Below are 26,011 nucleotides of genomic sequence, written 5' to 3' on the forward strand. Positions count from 1 at the left end.
ACAATATCAGATTAGAAATTGGAAGGGTGTTTTTGGGTGAAACCAAGGAACCAGTGCTTAAATGTAGAGCATTTCTATGTTAAATCTGTTAAATCACTAGATTCAGGAGGTTTGTCACTGGCATTGGGTGAAGGGCTGAATTTTGATCAGGGAAAGAAGAAAAAGTAGGAGGAGATGGAGTAGGAATTGGGGGAGCAGGGGAACAGATATAAGATTACTTACTGGCAAAACTCAAGTACAACAGCAGCTGTTTAGACTGAGTGTTAGTCATTGGCCTCTCTACAGCCTCTGCCCCCCCCCTTCTCTTTTTCAATCTCTCATGAGAGTGTTGTGAATAGCTCCTGAAATAGAGCCCACTGGAGCGTAGAGGAAAATGTGAAAGACGGTGTAGACAGAGCAACGGTTTGTGCCTGCAACGTGATACGGTGCCAGTGTGAGAAATGTGTTCACATGGAAAGATATAGAGTGAAAGAAAACAGCAAGACAGAGTGCCATGAGGGAGACAAGGCCACACAAATAAGAGAGGAGGAGAGAGAGACTGAGTGAGAGAGGGTAAGAAGAGAGAGAGAGAGAGGGTAGAGGGAGAGAAGGGCGGGGGAGTCAAGCAGAGAGAGAGAGAGAGAGAGGCATGCTCAGACTGAGTCTGAGTCTGAATCTGAGGGAGGAAGAAAGCTGGTGAAGGTTCATTGTTACTTTTCCTGCCACAGATCTACTCTACTAAAAGGATTTTGTACACTTTTTGTTTTTGTTCTTTTTTCCTCTCATATTTTGTGGATTTTTGTTGACCTCGGACTACAGTGTTGTCGGAACACTTTTGTGAGATGACCTAAATTTTCATTCTTGGACATCAACCAGTAATTAAATTAATTCATTGCTGTAATTGTTTGCCTTTGACATGGAGTTTGGAAATAAGGAGCTGCTTATTCTTGGTAAGTGTATCAATGAGAGCACAACGTTTGTTGTGTGTGTTTGTGTGTGTGTGTATGTATGGGTGTGACTGAATGGGTGTGTTGAGAAAAAGAAACAAAAAGGATGGGGAAGTTTAGACATTGTGTAAGACTTTTTTATGTCAGTTGACACCAAGATTTTTATTCACAATTAGCAGCTGTGGAGATAAAAAGTCAGTGACATGTATCTCTTCAGTAGAATAGCCTCCATTTCCAAATCTCTGCTAATATGGTAACTATTCTCACTGGTCACAGCTTGTAAACTCGATAGTAGAAGGGGTGACATTCACGTGGGCAGCATCAGTAATGTAACAAGCACTTTGCAGCTGTGTTTGTTGCTGTGATGTGTGAACAGAGGTCAGAGTGACTGCTGTGTAGATCAAACCTCTGTCACCGGACTGGCTGCACTGACGAGTTGGAGTTAAATAAACTCAAAGCCTGAATTAGTTGTGACAGAGTCTGGTGTCACACAATCATAATCATGGTCATAATCACATTCAAATAATCTATAAACCTGTTCTGAGTTAACCACAAGCCTCAGTAGGATGTTGTTATTTGTGGTTTCAAATCTAAATCTGGTGGATTTAGGCTCACCACCATCATGAATAGTTGTAGTACACTGTGGATAACAGTAGTTCAAGTCTTTATTATATTTTTAGAGATATTATAAAACCAACTGTATGTTGACCATGTCATAATTAACACACATATGTATACTATGTAGGACATACGTCATATAAGATTTTCTCCCGGGGCCCCCCCTCTGACTTGCTTTTAGATGTTTTATTACAGAAAGTGTTTGAGTCCTATGACCAAAACAGTCATACATTCTGTCACTGTGTTATTTATGGATGGAATTATAGTGAAAATAAATTATTCCCTGTTTTTCCGGGGAACCCCCGCTAGGACCTCCTCCTGTTGCCTGAAATCTGTTATGAAAATGGTAAAACAAAATACATGAAAAATGTATGTCAATATAAAAAGTAATATATTGATATATATTATATATTATATATTAATATAATGTATTTTATTTAATGGTCATATCACAGTTTGGTTTCCTAACAGCAACCAAATTATTGTTTCCTTAAGAACTTCAACTAAAGTGATATTATGCCAGTGTTACTGTATTTACAAGTTGTTGCACTGCCACTTTGTGGTCCAAATAATAATAATAATAATAATAATAATAACATTTTACATTTATATATGTATATATTTGGATTTAAACTGTTTGGAGATGTCCTATAGGCTGTGTTAATAATCAAGATTATTTTTTATCAAAAGTCAATAAGAGCTCAAAAACAGTTCAGCAGTTACTCAAACAATGTCATCTAAGTTTGAAAGAGTGTTTTTGAGGACACGCAATATGAGACAATATTAAAGAGGAAAGTTTTTGAGCGGCTGCTCGTGATCTACGCCTCAGTGTCCGTTTAAGCCTCTCGGATGTCTAACACAAACTGAGCCCCTCCATTGTTTGTTTTACTCTGAATCAATAAAATATTTATTGCAATTTTGTATGCTTACTGAGCACCAAGGTGTCAAAGCAACAGGGACACACAAACAGAAAAAGGAACTATTTTTTTCAGTGCTGTGTTTGCAAAGGTCAGCGGCAGCAGAAATGCCCAGAAGTTTAAACAGGTCATGAGCAGTAAACATGAAACTGACCTAAGCCTGCACTTATTAGCAAACTTTACTTTACAGAGTGAAATTAGGCATATAAAAGGAACTGCAGCTTCTTATTTTATATGAAGCTGCCTGCACACTTTTTCTTCAGATAGAGCATGTTATATCTTACAGTGCATGTGATATAGGACACAGAAACATAAACAAGAATTTGCAGCAAGGTGAGAAGTTTTTGTCTGAATGTGTAACTTCCACTATCTGTGAGACCCAAATGCAATGCAGCATGAAGAGAGAGAAATGCCACTTACAGCTCACAAAGAAATGTGAGACAGAGAGGAGGCGCACAGAGAGGACAGTTTCTGTGACAGGCAAACTATTATTCACCACTGTGCTTACTGGTGAATGAAGGTCAGCTGCTCATAAAGTCGGGCTTTGTTTCTGTCTGCAGCAATTTGGTGATAAACTTAGACTCAGTCACACTGTTTCACACACTCACTGTCGCCGTCTAACTCTGCCTGGTCTTCCTAAAGTGGTGTTACTGTGGGAGCTCCAGCCCCATCACACAACAACAGAGGGCTCATTGTGATTTGGGGGGGGGGGCACAAGAGAGCGAGCTGGGAGTTTTTTTGTTTTTTTTTCTGGCTCACACAATGATCCATATTTTCAGGTCTGTATGTAATGACTACAAAAATCAATAGATATGTTTCTTCCAGAAGAGGTTTGGAGGTATGAGAAGGCAATTGTGCAACACAGAAATTTGTATTTAGTGGTGTGGAGTGAGTCCAAGATGACTACAGCTTCCCTCTTCCTGCAGAGCCCTCCTTCCATCCTGCAGTGGTTGATAAAGACTTGTTTTTGGGGGCCCCTCTGTGGCCCAGGGGGTTCGGGTTCTGAACATGAATGACCTTGATTTGAGACTGGCTGGAGAGCTTTGTTGCATGCCATTCCCCTTCCCTCCCTTCATTTCCTGTGAAAACTCTATTATTAGCTCATTAATAAAAGCAGAAGATGCTTCAAAAAAAAAAAATAAGATAAAATAAAATTGGGTGTGGTGTTCTCTTATAGCATGGGAAGAAAAACTACTCAGATGTTAACAGCACCTGTAAATTAGCACTTGAGGCCAACTTGAGTATCCACTGCTCAGAGGCATCTTCTGGGCAAATGTTGTCATTGGAAGTGTCCAACTAGGGCCTTCCCGGTTGAATGAAAGTTAAAGAAAGAGCAGGTGTGGTTATTCCTTAATTGCAAAATGAAACTAACTGGACTCTCTCTCTCTCTCTTTCTCCACAGGCTTAATGTGGATGCTGGGGAAGTGCATTGCAATTGGCTGTAAACAGGGCTACGACACAGAAGGCCGTGACTGTGTTGGTAATAATCCACCATGATTTGTCCCGATTTTAACTGTCCCTCTCCTCCCTCTCTTACTGGAGTTTTACAAGAAATGTAGCTTTTGTGATAACACTCCGCTTGCTGTTTCCATTTTAGGCATTTTATCCTGCTCATATCCAGGGCCAATTGCAATGAAAACAACAGTAGAAAAGGGTTTAAATTCTTATATCACCACGATTTCAAGCAACCAGCTACAAGAAATGCAAGTGCCCTGCTCAGGCAGCAGCGCTGTAACCTCAGAATGGTAATCATGGTGGACAGAAGAGCTGGAAGACAGAATTGATAAGAGAGTCTGATAAAAAATGAAAATGACAAATTAACTACTTATTGACTAAGACACTGTCACATAAATGTCGTGTTTTGTTATACATTGACCTCTGTGTTTTATTCAAATCTACAGATGTGGATGAGTGCGAGCATGCCTTAGAACAGTGTGGAGAACACACAAACTGCTTCAACACCGAAGGCAGCTTCTACTGTCAGTGCAAGTCTGGGTTCAAAAACATTCGAGGGGCTGTTAATTTCACAGCCATAAATGGACAGTGCCAAGGTACGTGAGTATGTGTGTGTGTGTGTGAGAGAGAGAGAGAGAGAGAGATTGTGTGGCCAGTGACTGTCTCTCCAATCATTCTTACCTTTGTCTTCACTTCTGTCAGATGAGAACGAGTGTACTACTGGTATCTGTGGTCATGGGACTAATTGTGAGAACCTGATTGGGGGCTTCAAGTGCACCTGTCTTTCTGGGTACAACAACGTCAGCAATGACCCTAATAGCTGCACAGGTGAGCACTGTCTTGTTTTGTGTGTCTACACGTCTCAGTTCAGGTGGAGTGGTGCTGTTTTGGGAGTTTGTCGAGATCACAAAACAACATACTCAACAGAATCATGAAAGGAGACAGTGGGCCCATCTCGCTTCTGACAATGTTTATAGCCAATCTGACCAGCATGCTGAAAGCACATGTTGGTTTAGCAAATTGCAGAGGTGTGAAAGTGCGCAGGGTCTGAACTTCCACATGGATACTATTTAAAATGCATCACTTCTGCTATGTTTATGTCTGGTGTTCACACGGCTCTAGTTTTTGAGACCCTGAAACGGAAACTTTTGGTAATGCTGCTGGTCCGTTTTAGGGGGTTGCACTGTAGTCTGGACGAGTGGAAACATTTGCTCTTTGATAGGGTCTTATTGGTCAAAACTACCAGTGATCAATCCTACATGGATAATGCTAGTCTTTTTTGCTAGCAGCTGTTGTGCAGTTATAATTATGCATTTGAATGCTACAGCTGCCTTTGCTGTTCCTCATTCGTAGTATTAGGGACTTTAAGAAGCTATGGTTGAAGGGACAGCTATGGCATGACGTATATGATGTAGATTCTGTCTTGAAACTTCAGCCGAAGTGTCTACATCCAGTCATTCTCCTATAGTTGACAGTTGGGTTGCAATGATAGGAAGTGTCAGGACAGAATCTACGTCATGACAAAGCTGTCCCTGCAACCATATCTGCTTAAAGTCCCTACTTTCTGCAACTAACCAACTGCAGAGTGGACACTACACCACCATGCGGGTGGCAACAATTATTGATATTCAGCTAAAATCCTTGTCTGGCTGGAGATCGTTTTAAATTTAAAACAGCATTTTAAAATGAGAACATATCAGTGTGGATGTAGCCTTAAGTTCTTAAGCTTTTCCTATTTCACAGAAGTGTTTTTCTCACTTTTTTGTGCTTATAACTAAGCCCAGCACCACGAATGTCTTCAAAGATACATTGTCCAAAAGTGTGACCTGTTATCCCCAACAACAGAAACAGATTAAACAACGAAAAAATTCTTGGCGAGAGATCGGGAAGGTTGTGGGTGCAGCCAGGAAGAACTTGTAACAGACTTTGAGTGTGGCTATTACACTCAAAAACCTGAGCAGCTCAGTACTGAAGCATTGTAAACAATGCAAACTAATAAACACATATTTACATGACCTGTTATGGCTGAACCCAAACTAACTTGAAATGTCAAAATGTCACGACAGAACCCGTCTTAAAGATCCTATTGCCAACACGACCGTGCCCCAGTTACATTGCAGACATGTTTGTTCCATAACAGGCTAAAGCAACACCTGCTATATTCAGATTTATGTCTGACTGGTCAGTCATTACTTACGTCTCTGCTCTCGGTCCGTACACAGACATAAATGAATGCAAGCAAGCTGAAATTAACCAAGAGGACATCTGCGGAGAGAAAGGCACGTGCAAGAACACTAATGGGAGTTACTGGTGCAAATGTCAAAAAGGACACACCAATTACGACAACAAAACAACACCATGTTCAGGTTAGTATCACTTTTTTCATATTCAATGTGCATTTCATGGCTTTTATTTTCTCATGTTCCTCATATTAAGCCTCTTGAAACTTGTGCATTGCGTAGAGAGTATCTGTCTTTTTAGCCCCAGTTTCCTGTTCACTGTGAGTACTTGCTTTTAGTTTGCTTTCCATGGTGACTCATTTGATTCATGATCGACTCTGTTTCTCACAGGGTTTAAGAGGTGATTTCTGCTCAGTGCTGCTGCTTTGCTATGTAGATGTTATCAACACTCTTCTGCTTTCATTTACTGCACACTCTGATGAAACCCACACGGTTTGATGACTGCAATTTCTTGCTCTGTTCCATCTAGAGCTTAGCTGTGACAGCTTCAATGTTGATAGCGGGCCTGCACAGGTAAGCTGCATGTTTTTAATACAAAATTATTTGTGTAATGGACAAACTTCAACATTGAGAAATAAATAAAATTAATTAATGTTATATACAGAGTTTTTTTTTTGCTCCCCTTTATGCAGCTGAGAGTGCATGATCAGTTATAGTCCAGCAAATCAGGGCTCGGTATCCTGCTGAAGAGCACTTCAGCTCATTTCCGTCATTTAGTAGACCGCCCGGCGGCCCTGCAGGGTTTAGCATATGTGAACTTTGGTGTAGGACAGACTGAATAGTCTCATTATTCCCTCTCTTTGTCTCTGTCTCTCAGTCACTCAAAGGCCTGGCAAACATTTTGTCCATGATGAGAAACAGCTGTCTGGCCCTGTCAAATCCAAGTGCCGCTGGTGAGGGGAAGGCTCAGGGAGAGGTGTTACTGGAGGTCAGAAAACCAGATACAAAACACAAACACACACACACACACACACACACACACACACAATCTTACAAATACAAACACATGCAATATTCTTAATTTCCCCTACTTTGTGCTGGAACTTGGACAGAAATTTTTCACAGCGACCGAGACCATCCTGTCCCCCGGTCACCTGGAGAGCAGCCAACATGTGACTGCGTTGCTTGGTACGGTTGAAAAATCCATTCTGCTCATTGCTCCTCAGCTCAAACACAACCTCACCAAGATGGAGACCACTGAGACAGGTAAGTGTCCATAAGCTCAGTTGTGCACAGCTCTGCTTTATTTAAAAAAAGTATATTCTCACTGGGCTTTTCCCTCAATGATAAAGATGAATGGATGAGAGTGGAAAATAAAAAAATACGTGAGCTAACTGTAACTGTGCAGGTTAAGATTTGCATTTGAAATGGGTAATTTGCTTGAACAGATGCCGAGATTGCAGTGAAAAAGGGAAAGACCCAACCCACTGGACCAATCCATCTGACCAATGAGAACGCAGCACTCGACATTGATTGGGAAACAGCAACTGGGACAGGAAGATACCCTGGTAAACTCTTCTTCTCTGGTTTGGTGGTGTCTGCTCCACTGACAAATAACTCACACTTTTCATGTGGACAAAAAACTATCACGTCTTATTATCTTTTACAGGTTTTGCTCTGGCAGCATTGTTGAGCTACAAGAACCTTAACATCCCAGTTGACGAGTCTTCTGAGGAGCTCAAAGAATATCAAAGAGATGGTGTGGACCCCTCCTTCCAGGTCTTCTCTAAAGTTGTGTCCGTTGTGGTCTCTAACCCCTCCACTGAACATCTGAGCCGCTCTGTTAACATCACACTCAGACATCTAGAGGTAGTCCCACCTGTCCCATTGTCTTTCAGTGCTGTCCTGCTTCTTTCAGAATGTTACTTATTTTAAACACAATATTCAAAACAGTTAGCAGTTAATGGAAAATGAATTAGAAATAAAAACACACAGTCTGACTGTGACATGTTGGTGTTGTTTTGTGCATTAGGACACAGAAGAGTCCCATAACGTGAGTTACATCTGTGCCTACTGGAATGAGAGAGGGGCCTGGGCCACAGATGGTTGCTATCAAGAGCACTCCAATGCCTCATACACTGTGTGTAGATGTGAACATCTGAGCAGCTTTGCTGTGCTCATGGCCCTTTACCCTATGAAGGTACACACACACACACACAGATGGACAGACACACACAGAGACACACAAACACACAAAAACTTAAAAATAGAATGTCCATTTCACAAAGATATTTTTGTTTTTTTTTAATTACTGGCAATGACTTAAATAACTTTCCAGTCATGACTAGGAAAAGAAATTCAGTAATAAATAAAATCATTATGGCTCAGCGGCAGATACTTTAAATTGGAACTAACCAATATATTTTACAATATTTACAATAATATAACAGCTAGGTATCTCCTAGTAATGTCTCTCGGCAGGGCTTTTTCAGCTCATTTCCTCCCTGCAGCATCACTGTTTCGTTTCACTCTCACTAACCTTGTTTCCATTTTTGCTGCTAGCAGCTGATGTGTGATGTGTGTAGAAATCCAGATATTTCCCTCAGGAGTTGGAGGAGTGTCCTCCCCCTCACTCTCCTATGCCATCGTAAACACACACACATATAATGGTGTAAATGATTACCCTATGAGTCCTGTCACTCACATCAGGATCTGACCTGTCTGATCCTCTAGCACCCCTTTGCGCTCATTTTGGTGGGCAAGATAGGGTTGATCATCTCCATACTGTGTCTGGTCCTGAGCATCCTGACATTCAAGTTCTGCCGCTCCATACAAGGGACCCGTACCACCATCCACCTGCACCTCTGTATCTGCCTCTTTGTGGCTGACGTCGTCTTCCTGGCAGGCATTTCACAAACTAAACCTGTGGTACGTTTGTTAAAGCAAATATTGACTTCAGTCACGTGGAGTGCAGTGATCTGATGATTGACCTCATTGTGAATGCGAATGTAATTTCATTAAAGTGTTTACAGTGGGTTGATCTGTTCCACTCAGCTCCCTGCTATATTGAAATCAGACGTTGCTGCAGCAACACAGTGAACAACACGGTGAAACACCATTGTGTTAATCTAGAGGCATAGAAATAAATAAAATAAAATAAAGAAAAGAAAAGAAAAGAAAAGAAAAGAAAAGAAAAGAAAAGAAAAGAAAAGAAAAGATCCAAAAGTGGCCAAATAGTACATTTGTCTGTGTATATTGAAGTAGTGGAGAACAAAAATATATGTGTTATATTTTATCCAGTGGTGGAAAGTAACTGTGTGTTCGTCCAGTTTTGGGGAACTTGTAGTTTACTTGAGTTTTTCCATTTTATGTTACTTTTTACTTGTTCTCCACAACATTTCAGTTACTTTGCAGATTAGGATTTCACGTACAAAACATGTAATCAATTTACTGTATATTATTATATATCATATATTATTCTGCATCTTTACAGATTAAACCATCCAATGGTATGTGGTGTACTTAAATTCAGCATCCTAACCTACTACAATATTTTACATTTGCTCAAACTTTAGGTGTTAATCATGATAATAGTGAGGATCATAATCATAATAATAAGTCAATAACAATATTTGAATGAAATATATCTTACAGTTGACTGCTAACACATTTGCACTCAAAACATTTTGAATGCAGGACTTTTATTTATAATGCTTGTGATTTACTCAAGTAAAGGCTCTAACTCCTGCTTCCACCATTGCTCTTCATTTAATTTGACCGTAGTCTTACTGAGGCTCGATGGGAAGTAAATGATCTCATAGAAAGTTTTAATCCCACACTTCCTCCTCTCTGATCTTGTCATGTCACCTTACAGGGCGGCTGCAGGTTTGTTGCGGCTCTGCTCCATTACTTCTTCTTGGGAGTGTTCCTCTGGATGCTGCTGGAAGGCGTGCAGCTGTACCGTATGGTGGTCCAGGTGTTCAACGCCACAATTCGGCCTCTCTACCTATTTGCCGCTGGTTATGGGGTGCCCCTTGTTATCGTCATTGTATCTGCCATCAGCAGACCAAAGCAATACGGCACTGACGAGTAGTAAGTGTGTGAGGAGAGGATGCATTGTGCAGAAATAAGAACTGTCCGTATGGTGTGTAAACGAGAACAAAAAAGACACAAAGAAAAAAAAAGTGTGTATGTATGTTTGTGTTTGCATAATTGATTGTGTGATACTAGTTGCATCAGTGGATTACATAGAGCTGCTGTGATGCACATGTTTTTGCTTCCTCCTGACCAGCTGCTGGCTGTCTCTGAAGAACGGTCTCATCTGGAGTTTCTACGGCCCTGTGTGCTTCATCATCATCCTTAACGTCTACTTCTTCATCATCACCGTTTGGAAGCTCGCCCAGAAGTTCACCAGCCTCAACCCAGAGCTCTCCGAACTACGCAAAATCAAGTCAGTCTGTGTGTTTTATTTTCCTGTGTGTGGATTTTTTGTGTGTCCTCTCTTGCTGTTGCAATGTGTGAAGTAATCTCACCCATACGTATTCCCCTGCGCAATCAAACACAGAGTAAAAACGTATGTTGGTCAAATGAGGCGGCTTAGGGAATTGAGAAATGCATGGATGGAAAGAATGTGAGGAGGGGGGGGGTGGGGGGTGTAGGGAATGTTTTCATAGCACCGACTCTCTCTCTGCTCTCTAATAGAGTGCTACTGAAGCCACCCCCCCCCCACCTCACCTCACCTCCAACCCTGTCTATCTGCACCATGCTCACTTTTTGCTCCACACGTAGACTGACACTGTACAATCGATCAGTGATGTGCAGTTTAGTTTAAGGGAATCGGGAACGTGAACTTCCTGTGCTAAAAGCAAACGAGTGAGAGGTGTTCTGTTTCTGTGGTTTCTGTCAGTGGAAAGAAATTAGCATCCCATCCAAAAATTTCTCCTTGTCAGAGTGATGAAATGTTGGTAGAGTTGGTGAGTGTAGGAACAAAGTCACTAATTCTGAGGGACTGGAATTAAAACCCGTCAGACTTTTAAATGCTACTTATCGTCACTGTATCTCAGTGTGAAGTATATTGTTAGTTTTTCATATGAATAAGGTGGACACTTCACCAGATTCTACAAGGGTCAGATGCAGATAACATTGCCAGAAACTGTTTTAACTGTTCCCCCTTTAAGTTATATTTTTTTAATATTCCTCAGTTGCCTCTAGTTTTTATAATTAGTTGCTTTGCCTCTGTAGCTGTTTCCTGAGCACCCATGACCCTTTTCTACATCCTTCTATGTCTCAGGGGCTTTCCAGACACTACAGTGGTAACTGAGTCATCTTTGAGTTTCAGCTCATCTTAATCTTTTCTTTCGTTCTCTATCTATTGCCCTTTCTCTGATCCCCCACCCCCGTCTTCCCTTTTTCCCCTGCAGAGCTTTTACAGTGACAGCTATAGCCCAGATGTGTATACTGGGTCTGATGTGGGTGTTTGGGGCCTTCCTGTTTTCTGATGGCACCATAGTCGTGGCATATATCTTCACGATTCTCAACAGCCTGCAAGGGGCGCTGGTGTTTGTCATGCACTGCCTGCTGTCTAAACAGGTGGGATACAGTAGCTGAGTGGGTATGTGTGTGTATGTCACTGTGTGTGGAAATGGGAGTAAATCCATGAGGCTATGACAGAGATTAATACATTTTTTTAAACATAAAACGGCAAGAATGAGTAATGACAAAAGACAGTGGATGATGTCAACTTGAGTTTCCAGCAGTGGATTTTTTTTTCCTGATGTTCTGCTGCCCACTGCAGGTGAGAGATGAGTACGCCCATTTCCTCTCCTGCATCTGCCCATCACAGAAGAAGAGATACTCAGACCTCAGCTCTACCAACCCCTCCAGTAGTCAGTCACAAGTAAGCATGAAGCGATCCCACTCTATCACTATCTCTAAGTCACAATTATATTTACTCAGCTATTGTATTTAAGTACAATTTTGAAATGATTTTATGCTACATCCTGTAAATACTGTATGTAAAATATTTACTCCACTAAATCTGACACCTGCATTTAAAAGATTCTGATTTTACGTACAAAATATACGATCAGCTTATGACATATGATGCATTGTTAAACATGAAATCATCAAACAGTACATGAAGCACATATACTTGAACAGTTATCAATAATTTTACTTCAATATTTATATAATAGTATATGTATATATATATATATATATATATATTAGCATTGTCAACTCATTTTTCATTTTGACTACATTTACTTTTAATACTATAGTATATTTTGCTTGAAATACTTTTTTGCTCTTAATCAAGGATTTTCATTGAAGTATTTTTACACTGAGATATTGCTGCTTTTACTTGAGTAAAGTCATTGCATTTATTTATTTATTATACATTATACATCTTTCTAACTTGTGTGTATTTGTATTTGTTCAGGGTTCTCGGAGCGGGAACCACACCGGAGAATCCCAAATATGAAGAGCTGTGTTATTTATTCCCTCCCCCTCCTCAAAGACAGAATATCACCCCTTGGCCTGGCTGGGCTTAGTTAGCCCTTTTGGATCACTTCAAATAAAAAAATTCAGTCATTACTAATTTACCATAATGCAAGTTTAAACTGTGTTTGTAGAACAATTTAATGCGCGTTTTCCTAACCTCAAAATTAACATGGTAGGGAAATTGAGAAATACTAGGGAGTATTTTATCTGCTCGGGCCTTTGAATTCATCAAAATAAAACACCACTTCTTGCTTGAGCTCTCGACATATGTGATCTGTACCAGATTGCTCAGTGGTTACATCTCAGGCCTTTCAGACCCTATTGAAGTTAATGGGACCAGTTTTTACAACTCAAAAACCACCAAAATCCAACAAACCACCACCATCTGAATGTAACCATGGATTTGCATTGTGCGTCACAAAGTCTGGCATGTATACCTCATTATTTTCTACATCAAAAATATTATACAGCGCTCTAATGGTAGATCAAGTTGTATTGATAATGACTGAATTTTTATTTTGGTGTGAGTTAATCCCATAAATGTTATTGTCACAGCAGGCAAAAAGAAGCCAACCTCTGAAAGTCTTTATTCAGGAACTCAGTAAGTGAAAGTGAAAATATTTTTGTAGCTTATCAGTTCAGCCAGAACATATCACGGTCATAATATAAGCTGTAATCCCTTTGGAGTTGTTAAAAGTGATACTGATATAGAGTATTTATTTTTTAGTGCAGACTATGAAGTCTACGTTATGTAGACGACAAGAAAATATGAGCGTTGCTCTTGATGTTTAATGAAAACAGTTTGCGCTGTAGTTTGTATAAATGTTTAATGTAAAAATAAGGGTGGGGGTGCTTTTTACTCATGGGAGCCTCACAGAAAATATTTGTTTCCACGTACTGTATTTAACAGTAAGTTGTAATGGTAAGAAACATCTGACTGAGGATGGAAATTACCCATAAATTGCCATAATGTTCCCTCATGTTCCTCCTGCAAAGCCCATGGGGGCTTCTGCTTCTGTGGTTTCTTGTTTTTTAACAACATAAGTGATTTTTTTAAAGCACTTGTGGCTATCTTTGAATAATCTATCTTGGTTTTCTATCAAGCTGTGCCTTTTTTTCACTGGTATATGTGAAGTTTTTTTATTTTTGATATTGTAAACCAACAAAACAAATCTGGTCCAAAGTGATTGCTTAGACAATTCACTAAAAGAGACCCACCCTGCTGATAAGCCAGCAGCTTCCTGCAATCAAACAGTGTTTATGGGATGAAATTGCGTTTTGTTAACATGTTCTTATTGTAGCCGTTAGCCTGTGCCTCAGTACATTGTCAGTGACTGAAAGGTATCACATTCCTAAAAGTAGAACTTCAGCTGTTTCGATGAGGTCTAATGGGAGTTGTACAGATCTGAGTTTCATTATTTTATGCACTTTTCCTTTGTCCGTATGATAGTCCAGCACATCTTCGCTCACATGGTGCATGGAATAATCAAGAAGACTTGTTAACCAGTCCCACTTGCAGAACCAGAACAGTTTACTTGTAATCACCCTATAAATTTTCTATTTTTCTGTCTTTTAGAAGTTGATCAGATCATGCAAAGACATTGATCATTGATCTGTCTGGTTTTGTCCTGTACTGTTTGTTTTTGTATTTAAATCGTTTCTTCCTTTGCCATGTATGTGTTGGTTATTAACAACTAAACTGTTCTTTGGTTCTTAAGCGTGACTTTTTTTTGGTGAAGATCGATATTGTTTATTCATGCATTGAAAAATGTATTTTTATGTGAAAAAGCTACATGCAATATGCAGCATTTTGTGAATGTAAGATTCTTATTGTTAGAATATACTATATTTGTTCTAGTTTGAAGGTATATGAGCCTATTTTTCTACTTTGTTTTGTTACAATTTGTTTGGTACTGTTTTCTTTAAAGATTATGTGACACAAATTTTATTAAAGCTTCTACTTCATCTGAAAATCTGTGTGTGGTTTATTAGCAAAGAGATACACAGACAGACAGACAGACAGACAGACAGAGGTAGGTAGGAACATACAAAGTGAACATTACTTTTATCTGTAAGATTTCATTTCTTTTTCACTAATACAGAAGCTGGTCTACCTTCAGAATAAAAGTCTGGATTATAACCACAGCCATTTACAATTAGGAATTTCTGAATATTGCCAATAAAATGAAAAATTCACATCTATTTAAATCAGACATTAATCATTTTAAGTGAGACTGTGACATTTTACCCCTGGGGTAATGAATCACTCTATGGCTCAGACCAGCAACAACAACAGCAGCAGCTACCACACTGACGCAGGAGTTTCTGAGTTGGGACCTGCTTTCTGCTGCTGCGTGCTGAAGCTTATCAGGCATTTCACTCCTGACGGCTGCTCTGTGAGCATCTGACAGCCCGTCTGAGCTGCGCTGGCCACACTGAGGCTCGACTAAAAAGATAAGCGGACATTTCTTAGGACTTGTGGAGTAGCTTCAGAGCTGCCAGGGCTGTTAACTCCTTTCTTTATTTCTTGGTGGATGAGGATTGATATTTCTGCACAGGTAAGCCTCCTCTCAACCTATCAAAGTGTCATTTACTGAGTTTGTTTTGGTGCATGATGTCCCTGTTTGTATCCCCTCAGATCACATTATGCATCTGATGAGTGGTGTCACAGTGTGCCTCAGTGTTTTGTGGGCTGTAAAGTTGCTGTCACTGCCCTGGCTCTGCAGCCTGGCAGCGGGGCTGGGACTCTGTCTGGCCCAGAGGGCTTCCTGGAAGTTCATTCATGTAGCTCTATGCACCCTTAAAAGAGACCTAATGTAAGAAGTGCATGTACATGTGTGTTTCTATGGTTATTCAACACTTAACTCATCTACCATGCTGCTTTCTACTCCAGTCCTACTTTTAACTTTCTCTCCTCTTCTACTCCTCTCTATCTAAAAGGTGTCTGGCTGTTATACTGCGAGTGAGGTTTTCCATATACCGTAATCTGCGAAATAGAAGCACTATCCCTGCCCTGTTTGCCCAGATGGTGGCACAGCACCCAGACAAACCTGCTTTGATCTATGAGTTCACAGGAGAGGTGGGGACATATCACGGATTATAAATAAATGCAGCATCAACACCATCAGCACTTTCACTGAGATGGAAATATAACACAATCACAGGCCCTACTAGCAACTAGTATTTCCATATTTATTATATTCCAGGTTTGGACATTCAGGGAACTCCAGGAACGATGCCATGCTGTGGCACACTGGGCGCTGGAACAAGGCTGGGCTGAGGGTGACGTTGTGGCCTTGTACATGGAAAGTCAGCCGTTAGTGGTGGCTCTGTGGTTGGGTCTTGCTATGGTCGGTGTAGAGGCTGCACTCATCAACCACAACCTTCGACAGCACCCACTGCTTCACTGTGTCAGCGTGTCTGGCGCTCGGGCTATGGTGTTTGGGACAGAGCTGACTGAAGGTAGGAACAGGTCGTAGATTAAAGACACAGATGCTGCGAGTACATTTATATAGCTGAAGACATTTACTGATCGATAACTGGTGTCCAGACAGCAGGTGTATGGAATTGAAAAAAACTGAACTAGTGTATTTGCTCCTCATTTGTTAAAAAGTAACTTCCGGTCACCTTTCAGCGGTGTCAGAAGTGAGCAGCTCCCTGCAGCCCAGCATGGTTTTGTTCAGCAGTGGTGAGCAGCAGGATAAGGTGAGGCTTTGCAGCCTCCATGCTCAGAACCTCGACGCCCTGCTGGCCAGTTCACCCAAGCACCCGACAAACTACGCACTCAGGAAGGACTTTAACGGTGAGGCCCTGCAGGGTATGTGTGCACGGAGGAATGGGCACAGCCTCGTTGCCATATCATCTGGTTGTTGCCATATCATCTGGTTGTGTGACATAAAAAAGTTTTGATTGCAACACCTTCCTCTCCTTAGCAAGTCTTCGCCTGTCAGAGTAAACTGCTCGCTGCTCGATTTCTCTCATGCACATGCACATACATACCACTGTCAAACATTATCAACTCACTTCAAAGAGATATTGAATCACATACAACATTTAAGTGCACTGTGAAAGATATTTCTGTTTTTATTTGATATGATAGATTTAAACTTCACCTTTTTATTTGGTGACATATTTGTACAATAACTTCCCCCTTATTGATTTGCTTATCGGTGTTGTTGTATTTCTGTCAACACATAACATTCCTAAGTTAATACTCTTCAAGTCCTTGCTTGCTCAGTCTGTCATACAGAGTATATGGAAGGAGACACAGAAACATGTGTTGATGATGGGGCAGTCTGGATGCATAGCGCACACTCGAAACACTCGCAGATAAACAACAGACAAAGCATTAAGGTGAAAAGCATGTTGAACATTCCCTGTTTTCTTGCTCTCTCCATGCAGACAGGCTCTTTTACATCTACACCTCTGGTACAACAGGAATGCCAAAGGCAGCTGTAGTGGTGCACAGTCGGTGAGTTTATCTGTGATCTCATCTGAACTGATTGTGCAATGCTACATTAATAGAAGATACTAGAAAGCACATGTTTAAATGACACTTAGAATAAAAAAAACAAAAAAACATTTAGAGCAGTGTTGATTGACCAAAGCAACAAAGCAGTTTTACCAACACTGTTAATTTCCTGGATTTTTTTTTTCCCCACTCTGTATCTCATTTAGTTAGTAACTCTCACACTCTGAGGTCAGGAAAATGAAACAACACATAACGGATCATTAAAGACATGAAAGAAAGAAAACAAAAAAACATCAGTGTCTCCTAAAGAGATGAGGTCAGGTGAAGATCTGTCTTGTCAGGTATTTTCGCATCGCTGCCTTTGGTTTCCACTCCTTTGGCCTGCGACATGACGACATCATTTACAACTGCCTTCCCCTGTACCATTCTGCAGGTAGGCCTCACGCTATCTAACTTTACTCAACCCCCCATCGTAAAAGAAAGTGCCATCTTTTTCCATCATCATACAACTTTTAAAACATGATTGTGTTTCATTTTACTGTACCACTGAAATGTAATACTGTTACAACTGTGCTATTATAATATAATAATAATATGATCATACTTATCAACATCATAACAGCAGCACAATCACAACATGTTATATTGCTGCTGTGATAAATGAAAACATCCTTGCTATCGACTCCATCAATACACCATCACTGCAGTTGTTGTGTGTCAGATAAATGAGAATGTGCATGTAATGGGAACCCTGTTAATTTCCCAATATTGCTTTCCATCATCATACCAGAATATCCAAATCATTGTGTGTGTATGTTCATGTGGACGTTTACAGGTACCATCATGGGTGTAGGCCAGTGTTTGCTCTTTGGCTTGACTGTTGTAGTCAGGAGGAAGTTCTCAGCCAGTCGCTTCTGGGATGACTGCGTTAAACACAACTGCACTGTGAGTACTCACTGTCATAAATATGTCGCGCTGCTGGACAGGTGTCCTGTTGATTCTCCTGAATCAATACTGACTGATCTCTTTTTGAAAAGGTTATATTGATCTGTACTTTGTCCCTCTGTGTGTGCATGTCTAGGTAATCCAGTACATAGGCGAGATCTGCCGCTACCTGTTGGCCCAGCCAGTCCGCCCATCTGAGGCACATCACCAGGTCCGTGTTGCCCTTGGTAACGGCCTCCGTCCCTCTGTGTGGGAAGAGTTCGTCCAGAGATTCAGAATCGAAAGAGTTGGTGAATTTTATGGCGCCACTGAGTGCAACTGCAGCCTGATTAACATTGATGGAAAGGTGTGTTTGTGTGTGTTATCGTTAATAATTTAAGTATAGACTGGAGCCTTTTTCCAGCTGTGTCCTGTCTCATGTACATGTGTTTTCACAGGTGGGGGCGTGTGGCTTCAACAGCCGCATCCTTCCAGGCTTTTACCCCATCAGACTGGTCAGGGTGCAGGAGGAGAACAGAGAGCTGCTCAGGGACTCACAGGGACTCTGCATACCCTGTCTGCCTGGTGAGGACACACTTACACAGATCAAATGGGAAAACATGTGTTATCAGCGTATTCAAAATGTTCTCTTTTCTCTCCTCCCATCACTGTCTCCCTACAGGTGAACCAGGTATGCTAGTGGGACGCATCAACCGCACTGATCCGCTAAGGAGATTCGACGGGTACGCTGATCAGGACTCCACCAATCAGAAAATAGCTCACAATGTCTTCAAGATGGGAGACTCTGCTTATATCTCAGGCATGTTTTATTTATTCTGTCTCTTTAACATGCAGTCAGGATGATGATGATGATGATGATGATGGACTGTGTCTGTTTGATTTCCAGCTCTTCTGTGGTCATACATGTATCTTCCAGACATAAAGTATGAGACAGCTGAATCGAAGACAACTGAGAGCCTTTCAGTGTCGTTTCTCTCCAACAGCTTCTCTCCAGCACTTCATGATGTGAATGATGATTAATGGAAATGATGACACCACTTATCCCTTGTAAAGGACTTGGCTTCCCCACAGGCACACAAAAGAAATAATGATGATAACAACAGATACAAATACCCACAGTGAGGGCGTTACACAGTTTGGACACATGAGACATTACCTTCCATCTCAGTAAAGTTTTTGTTCATGATAAATTTTTATGTAAGTTCATAATTCCCACATTTATACAAGACTTTTTGAATTGTTTTGTCAGAAATAGACGGCACAGTGAATCACCATCATTTTATAGCAAAGTCCTGGTGAATCATCATCACTACAGACTTAACCTTCGTCTCACCTGCTCTATAATCCCCTACAGGGATGATGATGATGATGATGATGATTGTAATTATTTCTGTCTCTGTCTCTTTCCCTCTGTCTGTGTTTCAGGTGACATATTGGTGATGGATGAACATGGCTACATGTATTTCAGGGACCGCAGCGGTGACACCTTTCGATGGCGAGGGGAGAACGTTTCCACCACAGAGGTGGAGGGAGTCCTCAGTGGCCTGCTCGGACACACTGATGTCGCCGTCTATGGAGTTTCTGTACCAGGTAGAGATGAGACGAGACAGAATGAAAGATGATTAACAGCTTAACATGGGCATTACATTACTTTGTCCTCAGTTTATTACGTCACTTGTCTGTCTGTCTGTCTGTGTGCAGGTGTGGAGGGAAAGGCTGGTATGGCAGCAATAGCTCATGCAGGAGGCCAGTTTGACCTCGATGCATTCTTGATTGCTGTACAGAAAGCCCTGCCCTCCTACGCACGCCCGGTCTTCCTGCGACTCATGCCATCTGTTGACACTACAGGTGAGACAACAATGCAAGGTCATGCAAACACACACACACACACACACATCAAAAAAGTCCTGTCAACTTATTTTTTAACTTTTGCCCTCAGGTACATTCAAAATTCAGAAGATGCGGCTACAGAGGGAAGGATACAAGCCACAAGACTCAAGTGAAAAAATGTATTTTCTTGACAGTCGTGCTGGGTGTTACGAGGCTGTTACTGATGAAGTGCATAATGCTGTCATGGAGGGAAAAGTATGTCTATAGGGAGGAATATATTTCACAGAGGAAAGAATGAAAGAATATACTCTGATGTATTTCTAGGGATTTGGTATCAATTACATCCCTATAAATACTGTAATAACCTACTGTGGAAATTATCAAAGAATTTTTTTTTTCTACCAAACTTAGTGCCTTTTTTCATACATTGACTGTATCTGTGTTTGTGTTATTCCATATTCTGTAAAATACATTTAATAAAAACTCTAAAACCTGCAACAGTTAATGTTTTGAATAGAAGAAGACATTACTAGTTTTACATCAGTTATCTGAAACAGAGCACATCAAGCTAAAACTCAGCTTTTAACTTTACATAAAACTCATAGGTTATTAGCCTCTGTCTGTCTTTAAATATTGATGAGCACAAAATATAGAGTTAATGATACTCTTCTGAAACAAACCCAATCTAATCGATTCTTAAATATATTTAAAACGAGTTTAGAGCCATGCTAGCAGCTCTGTGAGGCTGTATATGCTAATGTCAGCATGCTAACACGGGCACAATGATGATGCTAACATGCTGATATTCCGCAGGTATAATGTTTACCATGCTCACCATGTTAGTTTAGTGTGTTTGCATGCTAATACTTGCTAATAAGCGCTAAGCAAAAAGTGCAGGTGAGACTAATTGGAACGTCATTACTTTTTGCTTCTGTTATAGATGGCATATTTAATTATAATTCATTATGCCTGCAGACTCTTGTTATTCATCACAAGTAGAATGGTTCAGATTATCAACACAAACCATCTGGATTTGTTTGTGACTGGCAGAGCGATTGTCAGTGATTAGGGCTTTATTCAGTGAAACACAGTTGGTCACACTGAACTTGGTGTTGCTGCTCTGTTTTTTTGGGGGGTTTTTTGACTGCCGCTTTGCTGTCTGATGTCTTTCCCTTCCTCGTAGCTTTAGTTTTAATGCGCTGGTCCTTTGTGGTGAACCTGAGTTATGGTTTTCATCTCCTCTCTCAGGGAACAAATTGCTGTATTTTTGTCTTCGGTCACACGTCAACGGTCTGACGTCTGTAGCTATCAGTTGATGGCGGGATAATGTGTCCCTCAGTGGATGACTCACTGTTCATCATCTGATCATCAGAGATAACAATGTCTTCTACAGGGACATAATCTGGACCTACACTGACACACACACTCTGGGCCAATACAACAAGGCCCCCACACATAGATACACTCTCAAAGTATGGGTACATGCGTTTCAGCAAAGCGATGTGAAAAGATCACTATCAGTGCTAGAATGAATTCTAGCATCCCTTCATCCCAGTCCAGCCTCACACGTATCCTGTCAAGGTGGCGTGAGCTGTTGAAATTTATGGTCTGAGAGGGAGTGGTAACAGCTCAGTACTCGCCGTCTCGGAGACTGATAAACCGGAGTCCTGCCTCTGGACAGGCCTCAAACTGGATGAATCAGCAGCCACACCAAGTGTCCAGTTATTGGTGTCACAAACCTATCAATAGAAATCAATAGAGAGAGACTGACAGACGAGGTGGATGGAAGAGAAAAGCTCAGAAAAGCATGTGTTTGTATAGACTGATACTGCTTTTTGAGGCCCATATCAGTATAGTAAAAAAAATTATATATGGGCCGATGTTTGCTTTTACACAAACACATAACTTGGACAAAAAAACTGTCTCAAAACACATTCAAATTTGATCATGTTTGATTTAACCCAGGACAGGCCCTCAGAGACTGGCCAGCTGTTCTTGAGTCCAGCGTCACTAGAGCTGGAAGGTGCAAAGGAGGTTAGAATGACTGAAAGAGAGAGCAGAGAGGCAGGGAGTAGGAGGAGCAAATACAGTGACTGTAGGGGGCGATGTGTTTCATCTTCTCCCAAACAGGATAGTGGAGGTTACCCAGATGTTTGGCCACATCTATTAGGGGCCTGCAAAGCTTCTTTGGCTCCCTGTGACCCATCCATGTACTGCAGGAACTAAATATGGAGAGGCCAACACTTACACTTGTGCTTGTGTGTTAAAAATCTAAAGAAAAGTCTCTTACTTGTTTATATGGTCAAAAGTGAAAAAGAAAAGTTTATGTTTATTGTAGTAAATACAAACCCCTATTCCTGTTCATTCTATTCCCATTCTAATTTGATTCTTATTACCTGTAAAAACTCAGCTCCATCTCCTCCTGCATCAAGCTCCTCTTCAGTCACTTAGATCTTTTCTTCCAGAGATTTTATCTCCTGATTCATTCTGTCCACTCGTTCTTCTGTCTCGCTCTCTTCCTCTCCTCCCGAGTTCAAGTATCCTGGCTCCTTCCTCCTCTCTCAAAAACTGGTGAAGACTCTCAAACCCCTTTTTCATCTGCTCCTCGGTCAGTTGGGCCTCAGCCTGGAGGAATGGAAAAAGCAAAGAAAGCGTGAGGACATAGCAAGAAAAGAGATCCAAAATGAGACACATTTATCAGTCTCAACACTTCTGGTTTGATTTTATGGTGAGATGAGTTTTTTTAGCAGCAGTTCTACCTGGTTGTGCCTGGATGCACGTTCATTGGTCTGTATGACTTTCTCACAGTCGCTCGTCTTTGTCTTCAGTCCTTTTAGCAGTGGTCTGAGCTCCTCCTAGCTGTCAAAAGGAGAATGACTTTGAAACAGCATTTGTGGGAACAAATGGAGATAAAAGACTTCACTTCCTCCAGTGTCTTTGCAAGTTGTGGCCAGTCTTCTTGAACTTGCTCAATATATAACTAAATCAATCAGGTACATTTAATACTGTAGGAAAGTACTCTTATTTGACAGCTACATTTTTATTACTTTGCAGATTATGGTTTTATAACATATGATGAGTTTATAAAAGATTTAACTATACCCAACAGTATGAATAGTTAAAATCAGCTACATCCTTACAAGATTTATCAATTTATATGATACTTTAAGCACAATGTGTTGCTACTACAGTCAAATATTACTTGTGTGAAATTATAAGCCGTGGTACTACTACTATTACTATACTTTTGCTTAAGAGAAGTTTGTACCTTTCCTTACCTGAGTACTTCTTTCACCACTGACTGAATCAATATGAGACTGATACAGCTTATGTTTGCCTGCAGCATATTCATGAGCCAGCCCTGTGTACTGACAGTATTTACAGGGACCTACACACACCACCAGCATTTTGGTGTGTGTGTGTGTGTGTGTGTGTGTGTGTGTGTGTGTGTGCCCAGGTCAAATTTCATGTGATGTGAGATCTTAACATGCATGTATGATAAGAGGATAGAAAAGGTAATTACCAGCTCAGTTTTCAGCTTGGTGCCTCTCTAAAACTCACTCTAAATGCTGATTGAATAAACTAATCTCGGATTAACACAAAGCGGCATCTGTTTGGGCAGGAAAATGAATATTTACAGAGGATGAAAAAAATGCCTGACTGCCTCCTTGTCTAAATGTCTTCTTGCTGTGGTCGCAGCAGGCATGTAAATGAAAAAGTATCAGTCATGAGAGGGCCCCCTTGAAAAAAAGAAAAAAAAAATAGGGTTTAAATGTTGGAAGAGCGTTTGCTGTTGAGGGCTCTGCTGTCATTTGACGTCTTTGTGCTCAGTGTTTGGTTTGGCTTTGTGGCAGCAGGGCGACTCTAATTGGAAAACCAGCAGTGAAGCACTCTTGTTGGCAATCGTCGCCCTGCTGAAGTGTCCATGAGACAAAACAGTGAATTCCTGCCAGCTGCTCTGGATCTGATCCTTCAGCACAATGATGCTTTATGGCTGTCAGTGGAGGAATGAGTAGGCCTACTTCAGGTCTTTTTCTTCAGTGGCTTCCTGATGAGTACAGAAGATGATTAATGTAGAAGAATAAAAAACCTTTTTGTCGATAAAAGAATCTGTTTACTTTCCCCAACTTCTCACTAATAATTCTTTTTTTATTCTGAAATACTTCATAGTTTTATTCATTGAGTTTTATTCATAAAAAGGAAAAATCATTTTGGCTGAACTGCTTATGACTCATGCACCAATAAACCTAAACCTATGCTTTGTTTTAAGGGTATACAAGCGAAAATATTAAAAGCCAGTGTTTCACTTGAGAAAAAACGGCCACAATGTGAAAAATATTACAAATCTAATTCATGCATTCAAAGTAAAGTAAGTAAAATACAAACACATTAAACATACAGAGGAATCAAGGGCAAAATCTATTCTGAAATTTAAGAACTAGCAGACACAAGGATAATAAACAGTGATCTCTTTAGGCTGTTCAGCATTATCAAAACCACATATTGTTTTACCTTCAAGTGCAATTTGACTGGAACAAATGCAAAATGTATTGATCGCGACTCACTTCTGGTCTCTAAGCATTATACACTTTCTTTTGCCCATTGCTCTATGATAATGTTTCTCTCAAGGGTTCAATTACATTCTTAATAGTAGAATTAATGCTTTCAGTGCAATGAAAATGTTTTACAGTCTTAGTTTTAGTGATACTTGATTCCTACCTTGCAGTCAGCTGCAGCCTCAGTTAGGACATAAACCCTGTGTCCTGCATGGCTCACAGCTGCACACTGTTTACATAAAGGCTCCAGGTCATCCAAGCAGAACATAGACAGGCTCTCTTCATGTTCCTCACACTACTCTGGAGGCGAGGCAAGGCCCTCTCTGCCTCTGGCCCAGGAGGGGATTCAGGGAGAGGGGATAACTCATGGAGGGAGCTGCCGGGATCTGAAGCCAGTTTGGTTTGTGTCAGAGCTCAGTCAGGAGTTTGCTTTAGTGTGTGTCCATGTGTTTTGGTATTTTGGTGTTGCATGTGCTGTTGCTTTACATCAGCTGAAGTTAGATCTGCTTACAGACTCAAACTTGAAGCTCAGCCAACATGCCTACACCAGATGTGGCCATACATCACCTGCAGTGTCAGTGTGACTTTCACAACCCTGTGATTTATGGCATATTCTCACAACCCAAGGCCAAATTCATTCCTGTGCCTTAGCTTGTCATTTTTACTACTTCACCCATTTCCCCCTCAGAGGTCTGGGACTTCTTTTACTAAACTGAATATTTTGCAAGCATAAGATGTTATTGAGTTGTGGTGATATTTTGTGGTCTAATTTTGTGAAGTGAGTGATTTTTTAAAAATTGTTGTATGTTTTTCTGATTTCTGATTTAATAAAATAGTGATAATGTCTGTAAGCTGGTCGGTTTGGAGACATAAAGTAATGCACTGAATGCCGAGTCTGACTTATGTTAAATGGATCGAGTTTCAATTTCCTTTAATAGTTTGAGCTGCTCAGATCCTGAGCACATGTAGAACAGATCACTTCTGACAGGTGACTCATATTTCATTTAATCATATGATCTAAAGTGAAACAGATGATCAGTGTAGTCACATGCAACCTGTTTATTTACAGGTCAGGGCCTTTGTGGATAGACTGAAAACTGTGAACTTGTCGCTATTAGCAGGTTTCCTGTCTGAGCCCAGGACTAAAATGTGTCACAGATTAGTAGAGATTTTAAAAGTGATAAAACTGTGATGCCATATCATGTCATTAATGTCTACAGATATTTCTCCATAAAATCTACAGCTAAAGACAAATGACCCTCAGCATGTGTCCATGCACCATTCACCACAGAAATACTACAACATACTGTATTTCTTTACACCAAGGTCCTCAGTTACAATAAGAGTGTATTGTGTTATCTTTGATATCTCGCAGGTTTTTGCAGGGTTTGCTTCCTCCTTCTTAATTGTCAAATAAACTTAAATAACCACTAATTCTAATCCCTGTGAACAAGGCTTCAAAGCACTATTTCACTGTCACACTGTGCATGTTAGGTTCCCATGTTTTCAAGTCAGTTTTCATACACTTGTGATAGCACTGTTGGTTGCCGTAATTGTTCCTGCTGTCCATACTGGCTATGAAGTGATCCCGTCCTAATGTGATTCCAGTGTA

General features: G+C 40.7%; 2 protein-coding genes and 1 long non-coding RNA gene across 5 annotated transcripts; 2 read left to right on the forward strand and 1 right to left on the reverse strand.

Annotated features, from left to right (window-relative positions):
- The first annotated feature begins 395 nt into the window (after positions 1-395).
- Positions 396-14,570, forward strand: LOC139636546 (adhesion G protein-coupled receptor E5). The gene is made up of 17 exons (XM_071504701.1): positions 396-929; positions 3,864-3,941; positions 4,363-4,512; positions 4,619-4,744; positions 6,139-6,282; positions 6,626-6,669; positions 6,974-7,084; positions 7,209-7,362; positions 7,545-7,664; positions 7,766-7,965; positions 8,129-8,296; positions 8,830-9,024; positions 9,971-10,188; positions 10,388-10,546; positions 11,517-11,685; positions 11,891-11,992; positions 12,536-14,570. The coding sequence occupies exons 1-17, from the start codon at positions 896-898 to the stop codon at positions 12,575-12,577; spliced, it is 2,214 nt and encodes a 737-aa protein (XP_071360802.1). The 5' UTR covers positions 396-895; the 3' UTR covers positions 12,578-14,570.
- A 338-nt stretch (positions 14,571-14,908) lies between these two features.
- LOC139636861 (long-chain fatty acid transport protein 1-like) lies at positions 14,909-20,341 on the forward strand. Of its 3 annotated transcripts, XM_071505235.1 has the most exons (14): positions 14,909-15,155; positions 15,236-15,413; positions 15,538-15,676; positions 15,804-16,059; positions 16,232-16,399; positions 16,999-17,068; positions 17,410-17,501; positions 17,904-18,013; positions 18,150-18,359; positions 18,451-18,577; positions 18,675-18,812; positions 19,439-19,603; positions 19,715-19,861; positions 19,953-20,341. In XM_071505235.1, the coding sequence occupies exons 2-14, from the start codon at positions 15,244-15,246 to the stop codon at positions 20,108-20,110; spliced, it is 1,950 nt and encodes a 649-aa protein (XP_071361336.1). In that variant the 5' UTR covers positions 14,909-15,155; positions 15,236-15,243; the 3' UTR covers positions 20,111-20,341. The 3 variants fall into 3 exon arrangements, with proteins under 3 accessions (XP_071361336.1, XP_071361337.1, XP_071361338.1); XM_071505236.1 differs by lacking the exon at positions 15,236-15,413; XM_071505237.1 differs by lacking the exons at positions 19,439-19,603; positions 19,715-19,861; positions 19,953-20,341 and adding an exon at positions 18,900-19,358.
- LOC139636862 (uncharacterized) lies at positions 19,459-24,818 on the reverse strand. Its single transcript, XR_011694483.1, has 5 exons — positions 24,563-24,818; positions 23,367-23,891; positions 22,603-22,702; positions 22,240-22,468; positions 19,459-19,594 (listed from the first exon to the last, which is right to left on the reverse strand). It is a non-coding gene; the product is annotated as an uncharacterized lncRNA (long non-coding RNA).
- Between the last annotated feature and the right edge of the window lie 1,193 nt (positions 24,819-26,011).

The sequence above is a fragment of the Trachinotus anak genome, unplaced genomic scaffold, assembly GCF_046630095.1.
Source record: "Trachinotus anak isolate AG129_WGS33_773 ecotype Australia unplaced genomic scaffold, CSIRO_AGI_Tana_v1 ptg000019l, whole genome shotgun sequence".
Taxonomy (NCBI): domain Eukaryota; kingdom Metazoa; phylum Chordata; class Actinopteri; order Carangiformes; family Carangidae; genus Trachinotus; species Trachinotus anak.